At 37.8% G+C, this 17,712-nt stretch overlaps 1 protein-coding gene across 1 annotated transcript in view; it reads right to left on the minus strand.

Annotated features, from left to right (window-relative positions):
* The window catches only part of si:dkey-1d7.3 (transmembrane protein 132D), a 41,730-nt gene that overhangs the window by 8,877 nt on the left and 15,141 nt on the right, over positions 1-17,712 (minus strand). Inside the window, exons 3-6 of the mRNA XM_059358283.1 lie at positions 16,719-16,865; positions 10,227-10,398; positions 6,705-6,848; positions 3,121-3,329 (exon numbers count right to left, since the gene is read on the minus strand). Coding sequence (XP_059214266.1) covers positions 3,121-3,329; positions 6,705-6,848; positions 10,227-10,398; positions 16,719-16,865 — 672 coding nt within the window. The remainder of the gene's footprint in view (positions 1-3,120; positions 3,330-6,704; positions 6,849-10,226; positions 10,399-16,718; positions 16,866-17,712) is intronic.

The following is a 17,712-nucleotide window of genomic DNA, read 5'->3' on the forward strand; positions in this document are numbered from 1 at the left end:
ATTACGCAGGCTCCCACGGCTGGCTGGTTTGTTTGCGGGTGATAAGAGGTTAAGCTGTGAACCATCCTCAAACCCCTCAGCAATGATCATTCTGTATAATTATCGTAAGCACAGCTGGTCTGCCACGCATTGCACCACAGGTGTGCTGCAGGGCTAGTGGGTGTGCTTTCACTCTGCAGGCAGAAAGCTACTGTCAGGAGCTGCAGTCCAAATAAACATCATTATTATATAGCCTAGGGTCAGAGCTTAACATGTGAGGAGATGCTGCTTGAATTAAATAAGTGGGACTCAACACCAGACAGCAAACTAACTCTTTCCTCAATCCTTTGTCCAGGTTATCAATGCTGCACTCTGCTTCCACCCCAGAGAATAAACTGCATTTATTTCAAGTTAGAGCTAAATTTGTCTTTGATTTTAATCATAGTAGTCATTCATAGTAGCGTCAGTAATTTATTTAATTGCACTTTTATACTTACTGATTTACTGATTTTCAAAACCACTTGAACACGAATGATTGAAGCTTTTATGTTGCATCCCTTTTCCAAGGTTACTCAACTTTGCTGTTAGTTTCTTTGACGGCCTTTGAGCCTTTATGCTTTCTGTTGTTGCCAGGCAGCTAATGAACGCCAATAAATACATTTGCTATAATTGGCAGAAATTTAAATTGAAACTGATTATAAGTAACAGAGAACAGAGATGGAATAACAGTGAGATAATGACTGCAAATCATAACCTGATGGTAGAAATGAATAAAAAAAGAAAAGGAAAAGGGAACAAAGCAAGGCAGAGGTTAGGATGGGTCATGAATGCACAGCTTTAAAGTAAACAGTATTTACTCTGTGTATGAAGCCGAAAGTTTAACACCAGTCTGTCGCTACCAATCAGACAGAAATTCCAGTTTCTCCTCTGAAAAATGAATGCACATATCCAACATTGTTGCACACAGTTACACAACAAACACGGCACAGAGAATCCAGCACTAAAGGCTGGCCATTACAATTGCCATAGAAACCTTACAATTCTGACCTAGTATCTGTTTGTGGGTATTGAATGTTTTGGGAAATGAAAGCCCCAAAGAGTTTTTACCCCGGAGAAAACTTTCAGCACATCAGTTGGCCATCATCATTAGTATTGAGTGAAAAATAATGACTTTACTGTAAGCATCGAGTGAAATCCCACTAACCTTTGTCTCCAGGGCAACTGTGTTGCCTCTACAGTGTCCTACCCACTAATGCACCAAACACAAATGTGGTGTTTTTGTGATTGACTCCATTTACAGGATGCAGTCAAATATTAGAAACACATCTCTCAGACACTCCGTCAACAGAAACTGAAGATTATAAAAAGCAGTAGCATCCCTTGCATGGCTAACTTGGTGTACATCTCCGCAGCTGATGTTTCCTCCTTAATATCTCTACAGGGTCAACTGTATAACAAAAACATGAGTTGCTTATGCTGACAACAAATGGGAAGCCAAACACAGTTCATCATCATGGCCACCCACACTGCAATGACCCAAGGTCGGTTGAAAAGCGACAAAGTTTCCCTTGAACCCTTTGAACCAGAGGTGAGGACACATGACTTGCATTTCAACTTTTTGACTTGATATTACTTACTGTGCTTGTAGAGTCTAACGATAAAAAATGATACTATATATAAAATTTAAAAAAAACAGCTGATACCTTGGATTATCCCAACACTGTCATGTTCGGTAAAAGAACCGCAGATGCAATAACTTTCAGATTATTGCATTTTTGGTTCACAAAGGTCACAAATGGATTAGTGTAATATTAAATGTCTGTGTTTCAGGAGAAAGATTGTCGATATTTGATCTCAACGTCCAAATAAATAGACCCCTTTCATCGGTACTCCTTCAGAAAGTTTGCATGTTCCAGATTCACGATCCCTCTCTCACTCCAACTGCCTTTCTCCTCATACATCCATGGCCTTTCCCCTGTGCTTTACATGAGCACAAATGGAAAAGTTTTGTGTGGCTTAAAGAAAGCCATTCTGTTTCCCATTTTGGAGTCAGGGGCTTTGAAGAGTTCTTTTTGCAAAAACTGATAAAAGCAAGATTTAGAAAAAAATGAAATTTTGAGATATACAGGTGCATCTCAATAAATTAAAATATGATGGAAAAGTCCATTTCCAGTAGTTCAAGTCAAATAGCCCCAACCAAGTATTGAGTCATATAAATGACATACTTTTCAGAGGCCAACATTTCCATATTAAACATACTTTTTAAAATTGGTCTTTTGTAATATTCAATTTTTTTTGAGACACTGAATTTTAGTTCTTCATTAAATGTAAGCCATAATCATTATAATTAGAAGTAATTAAATTAATTAAGACATGAAATGTTTCATTCTGTGTGTAATGGATCTATATAATGTGTTATTTCCACCTCTTGAATTGAATTACTGACATAATTAAAGTTTTTATGATATTCTAATTTATTGAGATGCACCTGTATCTTAATCAAAACAGAGAAAGTTGTTTTTGCAAATTAACTCTTTGTACAAACACTAGATATCTTTTTCTTTTTTTTAATCATAGAATGCAAAGCGAGTGGAATGTGAGGAGATAATGGCTGACTAAAACTTTGTTGGATTATATCAACTGACTGCAGTGATAATGTCAGCTGTGACCTAAGAGGTAAGTAATCAGTGAGTGTGGCAACAAAAATATTGTATATATTTAGCAGCTTTACTATTTTCTTGGCCATGTCTAACAGTAGCTGTCTGTCATTGATAGGCGTCAAGAGGTTGAGTTGCCTAATGTTGCTAAACTGCCAAAATAAAATGTGTAGGGCAAGGAACACAAAGTTAAGGAGTTGTTGGTCTTGACTTCAGACTTTGTGCCATGTTTTCTTTTCAATATTGTGGTTACAAAAAGATTTGAATAGGTTTTCAAACCAAGTCCTTCACATCTTTTACCTACCACTATACGTACACATCACTCCAAAACTGACTTATTCTGTTCTGTTGTTCTTTTTTTCAATTACCAGTTTTTAAAGATTGTTTTCCATTTGGTTCCCTCAGAATCAAGCTTACCGGAGCTCTAGAAAGATCAGATGTATAGTGAGGTAGCTATTTGACACAGAAACCGGCCAGGCCTTACCTCCTGTTGCCTGTAGTAACGGGGACTCTCCAGCCTTTGATCTGGCTGAGCTCGGGATCGGCCACATCGATGAGCAAGGGCAGGCGAGGCATCCATACACTCATCTCCAGCTGGGCGCTCAGGAAACCGTAAGTAAAGTTGAGCATCACCTTGCTCTTTCCTCTTGTCTCCTTCCCATTTACAAACACATATTCACAGCGATCTGACACCTGGACCCGACAGAGGAGAGAAAAGAGAAAGAGAAGAGGTGAATGAGGCATTATCCTGGGTTTGAAACTGACCTGAAAACTGAGACAAAACTTTGCCAGTCTGTCACTCTATAAAGATCATGATATTGGGCAAAAAAACGATTTTTAAAAGTTCAGAGTCACTGGACTAGAGTTGGGACTGAACTCACATTTTTGATTAAACTTTCTCCAAGCAAACCCTAGAACCAGTTTTCCATGTAAAGCCCCATGGAAAATGAATAAGAAAGTTTAGTCAGTAAAAAACTGACAAAGAGAGGAGAGTTGGAACAGAGGCACCAATACAAATAAGCTAAAACCACACAGACACACACCATTTTATTCATTTCGTACAACTTTCAAAGTCTGGCCAGGGAATCGCACAACGTTTCTGTTTGTGTCATGTAAATTCACGACCATGGTCTCCATGAAACTGTTACTGAATACAAATGAGATCTGCCCTACGACTGTTCCTGTAGTGCTGTACGGTAGGTGGGAGCGTTGCAGTTCCCACCAGGGAGAGCAATGAGGTGAGACACAGCAGTTGGTGTGTTTTATTTAAGATTGGAGGCCTATCTCCACTGCCGCCTCACTTATCTTAACAAACCAGTGGCTCCACAGCAGTAATTGGAGGGCACTAGACTGGAGAGTAGAGTGTGGAACTGGAGAGAGGGAGGTGAAAAGGGGGAGGCGGAAAACGTCAGGAAAAAGCAGAGGGAGGAATGACGTCCAAGGTAAGTCAACTTGAACTCCCATGGAAGTGTAAACGGAAAGCAATTTTGTGAAGACTTTTTCCCATCATGCCGACTGGTCCACATCAAAATATCTGATGTCTTATGCAGCTCTCCAGTGCAACTACTTATGGACCCAAAATTAACTCTGTGATTAAATTGTGTACTTTTTAAGTTCAGTAAAATCAACCCAATTACAATGTATAAATGTAAAAAATTTGGTTTTGCATGTTTTCAGCCCAATAAGTATCCATTCAGCCCTCCATTCTGCAAAGTATGCTGCTGTTTTTATTTATTTTTTCATAAATTTCTGTGTTTTATCTACTGTACCAATGTTTCTCATTTATTCCTTTTCATTACACAAATCTATCAGCAGACTTGTGAAACTCTGATTGTAAATCAATTACAGTAAACACTATGTCTGTATTCATTTTTGTCAGTTTGTCAGTAAAAGATGAGAAAGCAGAGAGAAGATTTTTCAGATCAATCTGCATTTAAGCTATTCCTGACAATGCATTTATCTAGTAATCTCACGGATGGAGATGATATATTTTCAAGAAAGAACAGCACAAAAGGTAACAGAGTATGGACATACACGTCATAAAGAAAATGCAGAAAATCGTACATGCATACATATTCTATCCTACTATTTCACTGTTTCACAGTTGCAACAAATGACCTATGTGGCTGGATGGGTTGGAGGACTTGGTGTTACAAAGGTATACATGAATTGCAGTTAAAGTTGCATCAATCAATATATTAAAAATGTGCGTTGAATGTGTAATGTATAGCCATTTTTAATGTCTGTTTTGGTTTGTTTTGGCACGCGTCTTAGGCAAAAAAAAACAACCTAGCTGCTAGCTGAAAAAATTACCAAGTTGTTGTATTTAGCAGCTAAAGTGATAATTTCAGGAGTTGGTGGAGACCAAGTCGGCGCTAAAAAGAGAGTGGTTATTAAATTTACATTCAACAGGCATCTAGAACCACAAGTTGAATTGAATGCTGAAGGTGCAAATAAGAAACTGTTTGCTTGATCGACCTAACAATTTTATCATGTGCCAGCATTGATATCGTATGTCAACTTGTTCCTGCTGCCAGGTAAGTGGCAAAGAAAATCGATGTAACTATGATGCTTCAAATGAATAATTCAACCTTGAAATGGTTATTTACCTTGTTCTGTCCATGTTCACACAGCCAATCTTGTGTTTGCTTATATAGTTTGTGTCCTTCATGTGAATCAGTCCCTAATAGGCATAGAGATCCAACCTTGTGGCAGTTATAGCATAAAAGATGGGGTTTGTGGTTTCAAGCTTTACCATCTTGTCGGTGGCATTGCTCTAAGAGGGGTCAGTGACTGCAGAAAGCATAAGAGCCCATTCAGAGACGCAGTAATAACTGGATTAAGTTCCTAGACTGATACAGAAAATCATTACAAACACAGTCTCCCTCTTTTCAGCTCTTTCTCACTCTCTTAAGCTCACACACTTAAGCACACCGCAGCACACTCACAAAGCCAGTGCCTGCCGTGTCCTCTCATGGAAAATAATATAATTCTCTTTCTTCTTCTCTGGTATTCTATTCTTTGACTCCGTCTCCCTCTCCCTGCACCTAATGTCCCAGTAACATGGATACATTACACAAAGGTCAAATCACTGTGGATATGGACTGAGTGCTCGGATCATGAGCTCAGTCTGTAATGCCATATGGAAGAAGCTGCTTTTATCCATGATGTTTTGACACACACACACACACGCACACACGCACACACGCGCACATGCGCACACACACATACACACACACATCCTTATACTTTTATCTTTGTGAGGACCCTCATTGGAATAGTGAATTCCCTAGCCCCCTACCCCTAACCCCTAACCGAACATTCAAAAGTAAATGCCCAACCCTAACATAAACCTAATTGTAACCCTAACCCTAAAACTAAGTCTGAACTCTCAAACAAGCATTTAAAGAAGTGAGGATCGGCCGAAATGTCCTCACTTCACAAAAATGTCCTCACTCTGTTGGTTAAAAACATGTTCCGGTCCTCACTATGTAGGAAGTACAAGAACACACACACACACACACACACACACTAGAGCTGGACCTGTTGAGCACGGTAGCATCACGGATGGTGGATGTCTTGGAGTAACACCCAGAATGAATCTTGCTTTGTATGCAAACTAAGTCTGAATGATATATTCAACACTGGAATTTAATATGGGGGAAAACAAAGACTATGCAAATGTTTCTTTTTGTATATAAAAGTTATGTTTCCATTATACAGTATGTAGTCTTTGCATATTGTAGAGTGTGCATGCAGATTACTGAAGATAAACTTGTTGTTTGGCACAAATGCACTAAAGAGAAACTCTATTGAAGTCTTGTAAAGGATTCATTGGAAGGTTACAGGGCTTGTATAAAAGGGAAAGGACTGGTTGTTTTCACCTTCTATGATTAATTTACCACATACACAGAAACTGAAACAGGCTTATGCTTAAGGTTGAAATTTAGAAACAAAATCTTCTTAACTTCAGAGCATACTGCATTTCCATAATTCTGGCAGTAAAACATAAGCAAATACATGTAGTAAATATTTCAATCCCTTAAGCTTGTGGTTGTAATGGCTCACCTTCAGTACATCCTCTTCTGTGGACCTGCAGCTGGTGTAGTTGGTCACATCGGTGACTGAGCCATCGGCCTCCACAGCCAGAGTTTTCACAGGTACCGACACCATTTTACCCGTAAGCACAGCCGTATTCAAGATGTCGGTGTTCTGTGCAGAAAGAAAAGGAAAAATTAATTAGAATAGAATAAATAAGTGGCTGCATTTTTGTTTAAATTTAATCTGAAGGTCAAAGGATAAGATTAGAATTGTTTATTTTAGTTGTTAGATGTCAGATGAATGAAAAGGAAAACCATCAAACTCCTCCAAAGATGATTTTACTGCATCACATGCAAGGTTATAATATTTTTTTATTTTTCATTAGTTTTAATTTCGTAGTGATTTTTTTGTTTTTTTAAATCAGTTACTTTTTAATAAGTTTTAATTTTTTGAAAATGCTTAGTTTTAGTTTAGTTTTTATTAGTTTTAGTGTTAGTTTTTTTTAAATGGGGTATTTGTTGGGTGCGAGATTCAAAAAAGTCACAATAAATGTTGCCTTTATTTCCTTTCCATCTCAGCCCCAATAAGAGTATTAACTCCGGGTGTTTTGATTTTTGGTTCGAGTTAAGTGATGAACTGTTTGAAAGCAATCGACTCACATAGTCGTGTAACATCCCAGTCTCAATAAACATATTTACAAATGCTTCCTTTATTAAAAAAAAGTTGACAAAGACGGACATTTTCACTTCAATTTTAGTTACTTTTAGTTAGTTTTGTAACCACACAATACAGTTTCAGTTAGTTATCGTTTTCTAGAAATTCTAGTTTTTATTTTTATTTCAGGCGCAGTAATGTGCTGCCCACTGCTCCTTATGGTGTGTTTACTTTAGGGTTGTCAAAAGTATCGATATTCAAAAAAGTATCGATACTAAAACGTTGTATCCGGATACGATACTAATTTTCAAAAGTATCGATACCCCCCCCCCATGCACAGCATACAACCTCAAAATATTGTTATAATTGTTATTGTTTATTGTATTTATTTATTTTTTGCACTACCTCAGACCTGAAGCTTGTTATCATAGTTGCAGTTTTTTTTTGCACAACTGTTTTTTATTATAAATATTTAACCTGTGGTTCTGTTAATTCTTACATATTGCATTTTTCTTGTTAATAAAAATATTTCTGTTAAATTTTCGGGTCTTTGTTTTTATCCTGGTGATATGGAAAATGGTATCGAGTATCGAATATTTTCCTGAGTATCGGTATCAAGTTGAAAATTTTAGTATCGTGACAACCCTAGTTCACTTATATGTAAAAAAGGGATTGGCCGAAGATGAATTTCCCCATTGTGGGATTAATAAAGTAATTAATCTTAAAACTGAGTGTTTCAGACAGAGGGTGACTACAGGTATATCAGACACATAGTATGAGAAAAAATAAATATTAAACATGTGAAAATGTTCTTTTAAAAACCCAAAAGTGTGAAACTGCAAAAGAGATAAAATGTCCTCTTTTAGTGAGACTGACAATCAGCCCTATTTGTACGGGGGCAGGGATGAAAGGCAGAGGGTGTTAGCAAGACCAACAGAGATTAAAACACTCGCAGGCTCAAAAACTTGATTCGTTTATATCACACTGATGCAACGCTCACACACAAACCGGACAGATGTGCTTTAGAAAAATCTCTGATTATATTGTAGTAAAGTACACGTCTGTCGCTCACAAATTCACACACCTGGGTGGAAATAATCTGGCATTATCTATACAGTAGATCACCAATCAAACGCCTATTTTCCCAACTTGTACAGCACATCTTTGTCAACGCTTAGCAGCAGCTTAGCTCTTGAAGTCTGGTGCAGTTTTATTCTTGCACTGTAACTCCTCCTTCGACATGGATTTACAACTACTTACAAGATCTCTGATAAGGTCTTTTTAATCTATTATAGGTGGTGGCAGTGTGTGTGTAAGGAGCTCTGGGTGATCAGCAGTTATTTTTTTTCCCCCCTCTCGATGCTTGTGGATCAGGCAACGCTCGGCAGATGTTCCCCAGCAACTCTGTCGGCTTGACAGCTGCTGACCACAATTCAAAAAGGACATGCTCTAGTTCAGACTGCAACACTGACCCAAACATAAGCCACTGGATCAGGAGTGGCACAAAATCAGAAAGCAATATCGGCGCTCCGCGGCGCTGCCAGCGTCACGCCGAGAGATCTGTCCGATGTTTCCGCAAGCTCTGCAGTAATCCGGCTCGCAGTGATCAAGTTCAGCTCAAGTCGTTCAGCTCCATTTTAAATCTGCTTCCTTTTTTAAAACTGCGTTATATTTATACTCTTTGATAAGCCTTGGTTCGTTCCTTCATTTTACTTGTTCTTTCAGTGAGTCAAAGTGTAAAATAAATCCTTCATAGGGTTATGTGTAAGGGAGATGAACACTGCATTAACATGGGAAGGGAAAGGTCAGAAAAGCAAGCATATGGTCTTCTTTGCTGGAAAACATCACCCACCATGCCTTTCCTTCACTTTCCTTCAATATTGACGACATAAAATGAGCATTTTCTGGTCCTGAGTTTTTGCTTTTAAGTGGTCCATATGTCAGTAATCTGTTCCGCTACGAACATAAAGCTACAACAACTTTACTTTAAAAGGAAAAGAGCCACAGCTCTAAAATAAGTCTACTCACTCCAAAGTTAGAGGAGGAAAAAAAGTTTTTTTTTTTCCTTATGGGAATCCTGTGAGTGACTGAGATGAAGCATATTTGGTCCCCAATGTATGTTTGATTCATGCTGACTACTGCACCATGAAATAGCCAACTGAACTCCTGTCAAAAAAACAGATATATACCTACTGTACCCTGTAATTTCTGATGGTTATCTCCAAATGTAAATGTTTTTGAGTACAAATAGCAACAGGGAAACAGTCTAAGCTTTAACATTAATATGAATGCATCAGAGATACATGCAATGTGTTTTTCGTACAGGCAATATGAAACTTGTCGAACTCTGCAGTGCGTAATTGACAATGTGGAAACATTAAATCAAAACATTTCATTCTTTACAAAGTAATAATTAACTGTAACAGCACAACACACATTTGTGTGTGTGTGTGTGTGGGGGGGGGGGGGGGGGGGTTCTCCATCCATCATTTTCTACATACTTGAGACTTTTGCTCTTTTTCAATAAAACCGCCGTGTTCTATTATGATAGGCAGAAGTGGTTATATGAGATTTTTTTACGCAGATAGGAAAGAAGCAATCATTTATACATAAAGGGAATCATCAGGAAGTTTTGTGTTTGAGTGCACAAAGCTGTCTTTTACTGAGGCAATGAATACCAATTTCATTAAGATCGAATGTGGTAATAGGGAACCAATTCATGTCCTGCGGTAATGTTCCAAATGAGTTAAAGCCAGATGACCTGGTGTGAGGCCTGACTTCAGCAGATATCAGGATTAATAAGACCACAAAGGATGTGTGTAGAATAAGCAGAACAATGGATGAGAAAGTTCGCATTTGAAATAGTAGGCAAATAAATAAAGGTATTTTCCTCACCATGATCAGTGGTGCAAGCCCCACATAGTCTCTCTGAGTTGTGTAGATCCGCATCATGCCCACATCCTTGATGTTCGCTGGCAACTCCAGACGCCAGGAGATCGTCTGACTCTCAGCCTGCTCGGAAACATCATTTGGCACAAAGTCCAGTTGTAAAACTTCCAGAAGACCCCTGTTGAGAGATGACATTTGAAAATACAAAAAGAGTTTAAACAGACTGAACAAAATAATTATGAACATACCACTAATTTAACTTTAGATATTGTGTTAACGCTCCGAAAGAACACCACAGTTTGACTTATTTAGTGATGATGATGATAGAACTGTGTGTAGTCAGAGACTAAGTGCTACTTCATGTTTCATTACTCTCCAAAATTAAACCCTTGAAAACACTTGGAATTCTATGAAGTTATCATTATGCATGTTGTGTAATATTTAGTATGCCCTCTGGTAGGTGCAGTACAACTGCATCAGCTGCTCATAGGACATGAGGTGAACTTCCTGAAGGTACGCTTCTTCTTGATCTCGTTGTCCGCCATCTTGCCTGAGATGGTCAGCTTTGATTTTGCTATCTATAAGTCTGAATTAATAGTAAATAAATAATAATAAATACATGTGAAGCTACTGTAACAGCATAGGTGAGTGTATATTTACAGGCCCTACACTAGACAAGTATTAGGAATGCTGTTTGTATTGTTCCAGTGAATGTTCAGCTCAATATCATTTTGATTTTAAAATGCACGTGGCCCAAAGCTATCTGGATGCAACCTGTGAAGTAGGATGAAGTCACTACTAAGTTCAAGAAAGCTGCAACAACCTTTGCTAAACAATACCCTGAACAAAACTTTCGCTCAGTATTAATTTCAGCGCTTTATAAAATGCAGTAAATGATCTGGTTTTGAGCTGCTACTGGTAAGAATACATGTTATGATAAGACTAATAACTAATAACTCAAATATAGCAGTAAAAAATAGTAAAAACTCTCATCATTATCTCACTTTTCCATTTATTTTAAACACAACATACGTTCAAACCAAAAAAACAACATAGAGCATATGTTCTGCAGTAACTTTATTAACTTTATGCAAAAAGCAATAAGTGTTTTTGATGAGGTAACAAGGTAACTCAGTGTTTCTGTGCAGGTGCACATGCATGCATGCACATACATACTTACATTGCCTTCAAAATAAAAGCACCGTGGTTGTATTGATTTCGGTAACGTTACTCAGGCCGGACAGGACAGTGGCCCCCGGGCCGTCTAATGCCCAGGTCTGACTTAGACCATAAAAATATAATTTGTAAGTCTATTTAGTTGTGCACGGATGGCTTAAATGCTTAAGAATTCAGCTGTAGGATAAAATTATGTTATTTCTTATTTCAAAAAGTTAGTTTGTCCTACTTCAAAGGTTGTATTCAGATAGCTTTGGGACACATGCATTTTAAAATCAAAACTCTATTGAGCTGAACATACACTGGAACAATACAAACAGCATTCCTAATACTTGTCTAGTGTGGGGCTTGTAAATATACAGTCATCTATGCTGTTACCATAGCTTCACATTTACTATTAATTCAGACATATACATAGCAAAATCAAACCTGTAAAAAATATTACACAAAGTGCATAATGATAACCTCACTTAATAGAATTTCGAATGTTTTCAAGGGTTTAATTTCGTAGAGTAATGAAATATGAAACACTTAGCCTCTGCCCACATACAGTTCAAGTTCTATCATTATCACTACTAAATAAGTCAAACTGTGGTGTTCATTCGGAGAGTTAGCACAATATCTAAAGTTAAATTAGTGTCATATTCGGAATGATTTTGTTCAGTCTATTTAAATTAACAGCAGCTGTGCAGTTGAATAACCAAGACAAGCAGATGTAATTTGAAGTAGTTATAAACGCAACAGATATCTAATCTTTCTGAAAATGTATTATCAAACCACAAGAAGCTGTCATATTTGAGTTTTTTACTAAACACCGGTGTCAAGAGACATAGATACTATACTACATATATAGCAAAAAGAGCCGAGAAGAGCTGTGTACCCTCCTGTGTTCCGTGTGGGAGAAATGTAAATCTTTGCAAAGGGAAACTGGCTGTAAAAATGAAAAAAAGATAGGAATTACTCTGAAATTTGTGAAAAAGCAAAGTGAGTTTAAACCAAGAGTGAGCGCTATACACAAGAGGTCTCATTTGCATCAGCAGATGCAAGAATAAGGTGAGAGTGTGGAAGGAAGATTAAGTGAGCTGGCAGAGACTTGAGCCAAGTATTCTGGTCAAAGGATTGTCAAAGAAATGGCATGTGATGTTATTTGATGCTGGAGCGAGTGTGTAGGCATACCTGCCAGTAGGAACAGATCAAAGGGAAAATAGAGCAGAATGTGAATGGAGCTGTGGCACTTTGAAGTGGAGCAAAACTTTGCATAAGGCAAAACAATGAACCTGTGCAGTACATTGCTAAAACTCACATTCAGAAGCATCAGAAATATATTAAAAAGCAGCAGCAAGGACGAACACATACCTATACGAACATATAGAAATGTTACAGCTCTATGAAAAGGAAGTCAAGGTCTGAATTTTCTTCTTTTTTTGTTGTGTGCATCTATATGCTCTGGACTATGTGGTTAAAATATAAAGTACTGACAGCAGAAATTATAAAACCAAGTTAACTATTTATAATAAGTGTTACACCGCAGCAGATGTTCCAGGTAGCTAATTCGCAATTCAAGCTGAGTTAAATTTACAACTTTTCTGTTCAGCTCATGAAAACTATTCTAGTAAAAGTCTATTTCTTCCCTGAGAGCGAGATCCTCCTGCTGCTCACAGAGGGTCAGTGCTGCCACGTTGAAGCTCCACTAAGAGGAACTTGAAAGTGTTTTTTTGTCTGAAAAATTTGCATGGAAATTTATAAAAAAATGATTTTGTGGGTTCTTATAAATCTTGCATACAGCTGCTGAATATTTATGCAAGGGAAAATATATCTGGACAGACCTTTACTTTAGTTGATTTAAATATATGTTTGACCAGAATATGTCAATTTGATTTCTCAACACCCAATACAGTAGAACAAACACAGCGACGATTACTTCAACAACCAAATAAAGAACAAAGTAAATATATGATATCACCCAGCAACTGAGATACGATAAAGATGGTGACGTAGCTGACTTCAAATACACAGTACAGGAACTAATTGGACTCCAATTTTGATGCTAATGCTAGTTGTTGTGGTTAGCCTTATTAGCCTTGTTAGCGTTATTTCATGACCAACATATTGCTTTAGCAAGTTCACATCAGCTATATTAGCATCTTTATTGTATCCAAGCTGCTGCATGATCTAAATCCATATATATTGTAGCAGAAAATGGACGTGTTTGCTTTTTTGCAGTCTGGCTCAGTGTTGCCAACTCCTAAGTAAGGGAGGTAGCTATTGGCTGTGCTTAATGTTGCTAGAAGTCGCTAAATGATGTCATTGCCTAATATGCATAATTTACCATGTGCATGTAATTGTAATGGATGCTATAGGAGAGAGGAATAATGTCGTGGGAAAGACAAAAAGTGAGTAAAAAACATCCCAAATATATGCTGCTCATTAAGAGGAGTATGAACAGGTCTCCAAAAGTCTCTAATGACAACAGAAAAAGTCGCTAGATTTGCCGCTAGCCGCTTTTTAAAAAAAAAAAAGTCGCTAGAGGGGTCTGAAAAGTCGCTAAATATAGTGACAAAGTTGCTAAATTGGCAACGCTGGTCTGGCTAGCTGGTCACCATTCTAATCTTTATGCTAAGCTACGCTTACTGCTCGCTGGCTAGTTCTTAAATTTACTGTATGAGCTAAAATATGTTAGCAAGCTGTTTTCGGTAGTTTCATACTACGAGACTGGTATCAGTCTTTTCATCGAAGACTAAGTAAGCATATGAGCACATTTCCCAAAACTATTCCTTTAATAACATCCATAGAGGGTTATTGATCCAGTATTGAACTTCAGATGCCAACGGTACAATAAAACAAAACTATAAAAAGAGATACTGTGTAGAATTAAAGAGAATTCATGTCTAAGGGCGTCTCAGGGGCTCACTGGTAGAGCATACCATTAAGGCTAAGTCCTTCTGTCTCCCCTCTGTCTTTCCTTTCCATTCTCTTTGTCACTGTCAAATAAAGCATGAAAATGCCAAAAAATAAATCTGTACATAAAATGTTAATGTCTAATCTCTGTCTTTATAGGTACGCAAAATGAACCTGATCCACACTAAGTCCAATTAAAAGTCTTCTTTATGTCCTGTCCTCCACTTAATTAAATGGACACCCACTGATTTTAAACGGATTGAAATGACTCACAGAGAATACCACGAAAGGGCGCATGAGAGCAAGACAGAGAAAGACAGAAAGGGTTAATGCCCCTATTTCCTGGAAATCCAACTATGAGGGGGGACTTTAAACCACTGGACGTATCATCACTTCAAAGCACAGTGGTTGAAGCCTGTGTGTGTGTGTGTGTGTGTGTGTGTGTGTGTGTGTCCTGACGGGGGCTCAGCACAAGGGACACTACTTGGAATATCTCTCCCTTCCTAATCTCCCCTTCAGAACGTGCGAGCGCTTAATCCTGGATAACGTAGCCGTGATTATAAATGATTACGGATAAGTGGGTCGGACGGACGGCGGGTGGTGTGTGTCTGTGTGGGCGGGAGGTTGCTGGGCAGAGGTGGCCACCCCGAGAATCAGGCACAGCTGTTTAATCAACTGGTGGGTTTCAGGTAAATTAGGCCCTGGAAGTGCTATGAAATTAATATTCATCGAAACAGAAGCACTTGAATCTGATTTATTTCCTGCTGCTGTTTATGTTTCTCATTTACACTTCATTCTGGTCACATGAAAGCAATGTGAAGAGCAAAGCTGGTGATCCTACACAACGGAGACAATAAATAATGGGACTAGGAATTCTTGAGAAATTAAGCAAAACAAAATAAGATACAGAAAAAAACATTATCCAATGAAAATTTGAAATATGGATTGAGATAATACATTTCAGATTCAATAATTATTTGATTGTAGAAAGGAAAGGGGGGTAGAAATAGGATTATGAATTTGAAGATAATTTTAAGCCAAATTTCCTAGATTACTTCATGTTTTTTCTTGCCTTTATTTCACTCGTTCTATGTACACATTTTCAATTATTCATTTATTTTTGTATAAGTTATTATAAACAGGTGTATTTGAAAAAGAGGGGGGTAGAAATAGGATGTTAAATGTGAAGATAATTTTAAGCCAAATTCCCCAGATTGTTTTTCTGTTGTTTTTTTTCTTGCCTTTCTTTATCCCTTTCTATGTACAATTGTTCCTTTAATCAGGTTATTATAAACAGGTGTACTCGTGTGCATGAGTGTTTTTCTGTGCGGGCTGACAAGGGAAAGCACACATCACCATGGTCTAAAGTCAATGGTGCAGTATTTTCCTGCTATTTAAGAGTTCAAAACATGCACATTTATGCATGATGGGAAACAGCAGCGTAACTTCAGTGATTATTTCAGAAGCTTAAAGGTACATTCATTCTGTTTCCTCTGTCAAGTTAATAACTGTAGTTCTTGTTTTTGCTGCCTAAATGAAAATATATTTGCTGCAGTGGCATTACTGCGTGCATCAAAATATTTAAAATTACTGAAAGAAACACAGTACTTGCTCATTCAGATAATGTCGATACATGTATTTGTATTACACACATAGGGACGTGCAGCCAGCAGCGCTCTCTCTCCTCAGTTAGGTTATCGGTGCATTTGCTCATGCAAAGGAGGTTTTTTTTTTTGGACAGAGGACTGGGAGATGGTGGAGACAGAAGCCTGCCTGCTGCTACAGTTTGCCAATCCGCCATGTAAATTGCGGCAGGTGCAGGCACATCTGGCTTTTAAAAGGAAATGGGAGATGACACTCCGATTGGTTTAATTCATGTTACACTCAGAACCAACTTATGACTAATTAACAGGTCAAATGAAACCTCTTTGTCCCTTATGCCTTAACCTGTGCCCAGATTGTGTGCTATAGTGCAGGTCTGAAGTGCACTAGCACCATACACTTCAGACCTGCACTATAGATCATATGAATAGGGCCATAAATGTCGTTAGATTTGTCCAGTTAGTCCCTAAGGAAGAATTCCCACACAAAATGGGGTCTACTCAGCAAAAATCAGATTGGGTACACATATTTAAAATCATTTTAATGCAGATTTTAAGATATGCATGATTACTCTTATCTTGACTGACAAAAGCAAGTATTACTGCATGAAAACTGAAAAAAAAGTGTAGTTTACTGCTTAGAGTCAATGCAACGCTGAGTACAAGGCCACAAATCATTACTTTGTTATAATAACTTATCGATTTCTCTTGACGTATAGTGAAGGGTTTAGTGAAATCTAAGAAAGTGAAGAGAATAAGAGACAATAACAAGTGACAGAAGATAAAGGCAGTGTTTCATGTGTAGAGAAAGTACATGACTGACCTCTTTGCGGTGACAGCTACCTTCCTCTGGCAGACAACAGAGACGGTGTTGGGAGTCGCTCCTCTGCCGGGCTCCACCAAGATGTCCCACAGCGTCGAGTCACTGGGCCGCGCTGCACTGAATGATAGGCCTGTTTTCACTGTTGCCCTGCAGTAAACATACAAACATGATCCAGTTAGTGCAAAGCTTGAGTTTACCTCACATTCTTCATACTCTTTGGGATATGTCTCATTAACTAACTCGGGGTTGAGTTGTGTGTAGACAATTCATATGGTGTACTTTGTTTCCGCATACTGTTTCTGACTATTTTAGTAGCAACGAAGCTTTCATCCCCACAAGCACATGTACACTGTAATAAATTATTCTGTAGTCATTTCATTTTACTTAATATATTTGATAAAATGTATTAAATATAAATGCGTCCTTGATTTTGAGGCAGTTGTTTAAGTAACTTTAATATAAAAATGTTTGAGATGGAATCTTCTTATTTTGATCACAATAAATATAATCGTTATGTGTATGCAATTCTAAATCAAGAGAATTTTGAATGAATCTAACACAATAGAATTAGTCGGTTTTTAATTGACAGGCACTTCCTGTTAAGTTGTTATTCAACTTGTAACGTAGTTAGATTTAATTTATAATATTGCATGCAATCTGTTGCCTCAATTTTATTGAGTAGCTATTGTTCATCTTTTACAGTGTACAGAACATGGTACAATACAGTCATAGACAGATATTGAGATAATGAACCCCTTTTTGTTGTTGTATTGTGTCTCTTTGTGGTCATTATGAATCCCTCTGTGGTCATTTTTGTCTGTGTGGTGTGTTGTGTCACTTTGCAATTATTTTGGTCTTTTTGCTATTTTCTATGGTTTTCTATTGCCTATTGGTGGTTTTTCCCACGTTTTGTCATTATTTTGTCTTTTTGCAGTTGTTTTGTTTCCCTTAGTGACTTTGTGGTCAGTTTGTGTCTCTTTGCAGCTGTTTTGCA

This window comes from Centropristis striata, chromosome 19, assembly GCF_030273125.1.
Source record: "Centropristis striata isolate RG_2023a ecotype Rhode Island chromosome 19, C.striata_1.0, whole genome shotgun sequence".
Taxonomy (NCBI): domain Eukaryota; kingdom Metazoa; phylum Chordata; class Actinopteri; order Perciformes; family Serranidae; genus Centropristis; species Centropristis striata.